Source organism: Brachyhypopomus gauderio, unplaced genomic scaffold (genome assembly GCF_052324685.1).
Source record: "Brachyhypopomus gauderio isolate BG-103 unplaced genomic scaffold, BGAUD_0.2 sc64, whole genome shotgun sequence".
NCBI lineage: Eukaryota > Metazoa > Chordata > Actinopteri > Gymnotiformes > Hypopomidae > Brachyhypopomus > Brachyhypopomus gauderio.
The window spans coordinates 794,860-802,317 of record NW_027506885.1 but is presented as its reverse complement, the minus strand read 5'-3'; the positions used below and the strand labels follow the sequence as shown (position 1 = coordinate 802,317).

At 41.3% G+C, this 7,458-nt stretch overlaps 1 protein-coding gene across 1 annotated transcript; it reads right to left on the bottom strand.

Moving 5' to 3' along the window:
• Positions 1–2,441: 2,441 nt before the first annotated feature.
• Positions 2,442–3,807, bottom strand: LOC143490243 (uncharacterized). The gene is made up of 2 exons (XM_076988857.1): positions 2,868–3,807; positions 2,442–2,736 (listed from the first exon to the last, which is right to left on the bottom strand). Exon 1 carries the CDS (start codon positions 3,685–3,687, stop codon positions 2,911–2,913), a length of 777 nt encoding a protein of 258 aa, XP_076844972.1. The 5' UTR covers positions 3,688–3,807; the 3' UTR covers positions 2,442–2,736; positions 2,868–2,910.
• Positions 3,808–7,458: the final 3,651 nt, after the last annotated feature.

Below are 7,458 nucleotides of genomic sequence, written 5' to 3'. Positions count from 1 at the left end.
CTGCATGTTCTGTCTGTTTCCCATGTTTCCATTTCTAATTTAATATGTTCTTCCTTTGTGATGTGGAGTGTTATGATTGTATTTCTTTTCTGTATTGCAATGATATGGTCTGTCAATGCAGTACATTACTGTTCAATAAGTAAAGGCATGATTGTGAATCCAGTCAAGTCTGGCAATCAATCTCCCACACAGTAATATGTAACTTTTTACTAATGAGGTTGATGTGCATTTTCAATCACTGTCCTCAAAACTGAAAATGTTTACAACAGTCCACTGATGTATTACAACATGACTGAGTGATATGACCATCATGTTCATAATCAATGACACAACGATTTGTCATGTTCATTGATATAAATACTTTTGGGACATGAATGAGGGGGTTTGAGTTAGTTACTGGCTTTAGCTGGTAATCCACTATGTTTGTATGAATTGTTTTGAGAAATGGACTTATAATAATGCAAATCTTCAAGATGATTCGAGAAATGCACCAAAGCTACCGAGAAAAACTGTAACACTGATTTTTAAAGTAGACTCATGAATATGTAGGTCTGTTATACTTCCACAAGGTGACTTTATTTATACAGGACTTTTAATTTATATTCAGACGCATTCCCAGACAAATTGCCTCTTATGTTTTGTAGGACTGAGGACTGAGAACTGTAGCGCCTCCTGTAGGTCATATGAGTGTATGTCTAAAGAAAAGATAAATCTGGCGGCTGTTTGTATAACACACATCCATTTTGGATCTTACATTTACTGTTTTACTTCATAAATAGCCATATGTTGTGTCTGGACACGTGAAGGACAATCACACGAAGCCTCCAGTGCACTGCACCGTCGTTCTCTACCTGCGAAGGTGTGACCGCCACCGTACTGGGAACCCAGTAAAACAACACCGTACTGGGAACCCAGTAAAACAACACCGTACTGGGAACCCAGTAAAACAACACCGTACTGGGAACCATTCGGGACTTACATACTCAAACTTTTAAAAATAAAGGGGGGGGATGTCCTTATTTTCTGCACGTTTTCTTGATATCAGGAATTCAATTTTGCTTGTTCGACCCTATTAGAAAATAACTGTTCTGTTTCATGAGCTATATGAGTATAATTGCTAGTCGACAGGTTTAAAATACCTAGTTATGATTATGAATAGATGTAAGAACTCTTATCCGTACAATTTAATACGTTTTCCTACAAAGTTTCATACAAAGTGTGACATTTAAGTGAGTATTGATTTTGTATTTTCAGTATATGGGTGCAAACCAGAAAACGTAGTTTAGGTACAGCCTACAATAAACATAGATTTGAAAATGTAACCCGAATATAAAAAAATCTGAGCAATAACGCCGTAAAAAATATTTAGTTTGAAGCAACTGCACTAACGTGTTTATTTCATTTAGCTGTTTAACAACCCTATTTAACAATTAGAAGTGTTATTTGATTAATATATTAGGTGTGGTCTCATTGCCTCTTGAATGATTCCATAGAAACGTACCGTTTAACCGTTATACTGCCACCTAGTGGCCGGATCTCTCAGTGATTCTGTTATAAACGTGGTCCCTGACATGGAGAGAGTACTCCATGAAGAATAAACTGGTTCGTTTGATAACTGCAAATATTTTGCGGGGGGCTATTGATTCTTCATGTCATGTGAACTGCAGTTCATAGAAAAAAAAGGTAAATTATATTTTATCACTTTCAGAAACATTGTTACTGTTTGGTGGTAAAAAAAATGTATTTCTTAAACATAATTATTGTATAAATACTGCTTTCTCAATGCTTATTTGCATATTTGACCATAGCAACACATCAAACACAGCGTCCATTAAAGCTCTGCTATAAAAGGAAACACATTTCTAAAACACAAATTTAACTAAGAGGAATGTGACTTCCAGAAGCAAACAAATACACACAAAATCAGTCAGATAATGTGTGTGTGGTGCTTTAATGGGCTAGCTGGTCATTTCAGGAGGGGGTTACAACTCCATCTGCCCACAGGGGGCACTTTTGCCAGAATGCAGTTTGAATATTAGACTGTATTAGTCAGATGTATGCAGCTTTGCATGAAAACCATGAACATGATCAAATTCACGAGATGTATTTTGGATGCCTGGATTATATTATATTGAGATGATAAATGTAACAGGACACAGAGTGAAGAGTGTTTTGATTGTTCTGGCCCGTTATGGACCATCACTGCTGTTTGGAGCTCAGTTCAATGGTATGCCCTGTTAATGAACTAATGGCTGATAGTTCAAGAATGACTGATCAGGAAGCACCCGAGGGCCATTCCATAAATCAGCAGAGTGAAAACCTTTCCTGTACAGTCTCACAGCTGCCTGGGGACATCTCACTGACATGTTTTGATTAATACAGTAACTTCACAAAATAGATACTTTAAGTCAGAATATAGACCAACCAGGTCACTTCAGGGGTTCAGCACCATGATTTTAGTGTATTGCCAGACATACAGCAGTATCAGATATAGTGATGGTTATAATGTCTTCCATATTATAGATTATTTATCTAGAATCACACACAAAAAAAAATTAAAAAAGCAGTCAATACTCCAAAACTCCGAGACAGTAGATTGTGCAAATACACAGGTCATGTTAACACTTTTCCATGGAACAAATGTATGGGTGGTGCAGGCACAGAGGGTGGAGTAATATCTACAACATTCTGCAGGTTTCCCTTCTTTGTCTTGCATGACGTCATCTTGCAAAAGATCTGCAGAACGAGATCCAAGACACAGATCAGGGTGTCGGGAAAGAAAATGTAACAATGAATCAATATGCAAGTTTACTCAACCCCCCTCCCCTCCCCCCAAAGCTCCCCACACCAGGGGGCGCAAAACAAACCAGAATGTCCAGCAGCGGCAGGCCGGGGGCACGGCAGCGACATTCAGCGGCGGGACGGGGGCTTAGCCCTAGGAACAGGAGCCGGAGACGCCCTCGCCCGGGCGGCGGGGGCAGGAGCCGGAGACGCCCTCGCCCGGGCGGCGGGGGCAGGAGCCGGAGACGCCCTCGCCCGGGCGGCGGGGGCAGGAGCAGGCCCCAGGTGGGCTTTAGATGCAGGCACTGGCCTCTCCTGGGCCTCCTCCAACTGGATCTGGGACAGCCTGTGGGAACATGCAGACACAGCCTCTCGGTGGCTCTCACAGTGCTTGGTCAACCTCACTCGAGGTACCGGGAGGTCACACTGTCGTTTGAAAGCGAGTCGAGACCCTATCCAAGGGTTATCCACCTTCCCCTTGTGTCTAACCACGTCTTGTACTACAGGTCTGCAGTGTTGGCCAAGACGGGCAGACTCCTGGCACTTATCTGGGCTCTCGTCCTCACAGTCAGCCATAACGGAACGTGCCTGGGCCTTGCTGCTTGCCCGATGAGCTCCCCGTGTACCCACAGAACCAGGGGATTTACTCTCACTGGCTTGCCAGCACTGTGCCACATTAAACTCCATCTGCACAAAGACAGTCAGAGCCTGATCACAGCGAATCGGCTCACCAGTTCCTCGATCTCGCACCGCGTCCTGGTGAGGCCGGTCATCCTGTATCGCCCGTGGCGTCTGGGAGCCATGAGGCAGACACATATACTGGTCACAGTCAGATGTTCTGAAGGGCATTCCAAAATCAGGGTCATATAAACACGCAAGGGTCAAATCCGTAAGAGAGTTATTCATATTTACAAAAAATATACAAAGGACTAAAGCAACAGAAGCAGAATTATATACATGAACCTCAGGAGGAGGGGAAAAAGAACTCGCAGGGCTGTTACACAAACAATGACCAGCACAGAACACACTGAAACCAGGGCTTACATACACTGGACTAACAAGGGAAACAACTAGAAACAGGTGGGAATGATAATTAAGGGGCGGGGTTACTAATGACATGGGCGTGGCATGGGGAACCAAAACATAGACACATGGCTAGAAAAACAAAAGGTACACTGGACAGGAGGGGGCGGGGCTAGATATGACACAGCATTAGTTACTGTGTGGAAGTATGAGGGAACGAATATAAAACTAATACAGGACAAATAGTTTTGCTTAAAAAAGTGATAAGAATAGCTAGTAAAAAAGACTACTTTGAACCAACAAACCCATTGTTTATTAATATATATACCTTAAAATTAGAACATCTTATTGACCTAAGAACTAATTATAATGTATAAGGTTAACAATTACTTATTTCTGCACTGTATTCAGGACTTATTTAGCTACACAGAGAGTAATTATACATTTAGAGCAGTTTGTATGTTCCAGAAACCAAAGATAAGAACTAATATTAAACGTCAGTGTATTTCTGTATTTATGTATTTCTGGGTTGTCCTTTGGAATAATCTAGAAAGTAAGTTAAAATGATGCAGTTCACTTAGAAAATTTAAAACAATGTATAAATTGAAGCTAATGGAAATATATAAATTAATATTTCCATAATGCATGATAAAAACAGTATTGTAATTATAATAGAAATCATTTTTTAATAAAGGTATTTATGTATTGTTTATGTGACCTCTGTAATATATGAAGTATACAATAAATTACCCTGAGTACCTGCAAGAAGCACTGCAAGAATTTTTTATATACTACTTAATATATACTGCTCAAAAAAATAAAGGGAACACTAAAATAACACATCCTAGATCTCAATTAATAAAGATCTTTGAAATCAGTTGAAAATCTCTCATTTCTACCTGTTGTCTGTTCCATTTGCACAAGAGCAGTTGAAATTGATTCACAATCAGTGTTGCTTCCTATCTGAACACAAAGTATGGATGACTTGGAGTTACATTGTGTTGTTTAAGTGTTCCCTTTATTTTTTTGAGCAGTGTATAATAAATTGCCCTGAATACCTTAGATAAGCACTGCAGGAATGTTTATATATACACACCTATACACATGTGTACGTATATACACATTCACACCTGCCTGTTGATAGTGCTAAATAGTGCAGACAATAGAAATGTAGGCAGGTAATGTGCCATGTTGGACCCCAGGTGCCAAACGTAGTTTGTAGTCAAATCTTATAAAGGAGAGGACATGTGAATTCTAAATCTGTCTCCTCTTAATGGCGTAATGACATGGCAACAGTTTGATTCATTTGTTTTTCAGTCATTCTCTTGCAGGTTTGCTGGTGTCTGGGATCGATGTGCTCGTGCGTGACTCAGTCCCAGCGTTTAGCTGTGGGACCCGTTATCCGTGGGTTGTTCACATAACCAGTGGTAACGTTCAACACGTGTCACCTGTATGTGCTTCATATTGTCATGTGTTCTTCAGACTCTCTGTGCAGTCAAGCCGCATGTACAGTATTTATTAATAGCAGTATCGCTAACCTAGACTCGGTAACCTAGTAACACACTTCCTGAGTGCTTCATCCTGTGCTATCACTTCCCTGCCGGTGATGGCTGATGGCACGAACACCAGAACGCATCACACTGGAGCCCTGACCCATGTCAGCCAATGGCGTTCGCCACATAGGAGCTGTCAGTCACTATGGCCGGCCCCCTCGCCCCATTCTTGTTGCTATGCTATCTTTGAAACTATGGTTACGGTAAAGGTGCCTGTTGGGAATAGCTCCGTGTTCACACAGTCCTCAGCTCTGGCTACAATCAAGGTGCCGTTGGATTCCCAAAGACGTGTCTGTGGGCACGACTGTGTTAGGCTGTTAACAAGCCAAACTGGTCCTTGCTATTATAAAATGTGATTTTGTCATCTTGTTAGTTGAGGTAGATGCTGCATGTTGCAGTGAGACCTCATTGATTGGTGTATGATCAGGGCCTCATCTCTGGGCCCATGGGGTCTTCACAGGCTGGGCTGCACACAAACAAAGGGCTGCACAATATATTGATGACAATATTGGCATTTACAATACCGGTACTGCAGAAGGACACGATATGCAAATGAGCCACTGCTACAAGAGTGAGTTTAAAGTGGTTTCAGAGTGGGTGTAGAGTGCGTTTAGAGTGGGTTTAGAGTGAGTTTAGAGTGGTTTCAAAGTGGGTGTAGAGTGAGTTTAGAGTGGGTTTAGTGTGAGTTTAGAGTGGTTTCAGAGTGGGTTTAGTGTGAGTTTAGAGTGGGTTTAGAGTATATTTACAGTGGTTTCAGAGTGGGTCTAGAGTGAGTTTAGAGTGGGTTTAGAGTATATTTACAGTGGTTTCAGAGTGGGTTTAGAGTGAGTTTAGAATGGGTTTAAAGTGGTTTCAGAGTGGGTTTAGAGTGAGTTTAGAGTGGGTTTAGAGTATATTTACAGTGGTTTCAGAGTGAGTTTAGAGTGAGTTTAGAGTGGGTTTAGAGTATATTTACAGTGGTTTCATGGTGGTTTTAGATTGGTTTAGAGTGGTTTTAGAGTGGGTTTAGAGTGGGTTTAGAGTCAGGTCACAGGCCTGAGCTTGCTGTAAATCTGAGTTATATTGTCAGTACTAAGCATTTACCTCATCCAACCCACTGACTGTAGTCGCTGTGGCCAGTGGCACCTGCTCTGTGGTCTCCTAGAGCTGATTATGGCTGTAGTTTAGCTGTTTGCTCCAGAGAAGGTGACAGGAACACCCTTGACTTTCTCTGTATCCTTCACTCATCTCTCTCTGTCTCTGTTCCTCTCTCACCCCCTATCCCCTCCCTCTCTTTCTGTCTCTCCATCTCTCTCCCTCTCTTTCTCTCGTCCCCCCTATCTTTCTCTTTCTCCCTGTCTCTCTCTGCCTTTCCTACCACTTTAATGAGTTGGTGTAGGAGTAAACCTGACACACTTCAGTCACGACTATGGAGATCACTCCCCCACCCACACATGCGCTTACACACACATACACACGCACACTCCCCCACCCACATACACACACAGGCACACACAAAGACATCATTTATTTTCATTCTCTTTCTCCAAATAGCCAGAGAGGGTATCTATATATGACAGAAAAATCTAATGAGAAATATTTCCCAGTAATTGTTGAATATCACAACTGGAGAGAAAACTAAATTATATGCAGATTGACTGACATCAGACTAATAAATTTAGATAACAGAGGAAAATCAAAATCCACTCCTGGATTATTAATAACTTTTTACAAAATGTTGCAACAAACAGACTGAAGAAAAAAAACTCTAGATACATCATGGCTAGAGCAAGCCAACTAGAACAGTCCTGAAAATACTCTTAAAATAAAAATCCAACCATCTGAGCATGTAAAGAGCATAACATCTATCAACATTGTAAAACAAATCTAGTGTGTTGCAGGTCTGATGGGTTTCAGAATATAATGAACTCGGTGAACTGCCTCCGTTGCTCTGAATCATCCCCTGTGTACGAGTCTGGGCTTTAATGCTCTCGTTGAAAATGTTGTTCAAATCAAATGCATGAGTGTCATGTAAAATCCAGACTATGGGTCTGCTTCATAAAACAAAGGCACTTTATTCCAGTTTGTCATCATTATTCACCTACGTTCCTAAGTCAGTAGG

Coding starts and splice junctions, on each gene's coding strand:
- LOC143490243 (XM_076988857.1), bottom strand. CDS start 3,687: ATGAATAACTCTCTTACGGATTTGACCCTTGCGTGTTTATATGACCCT.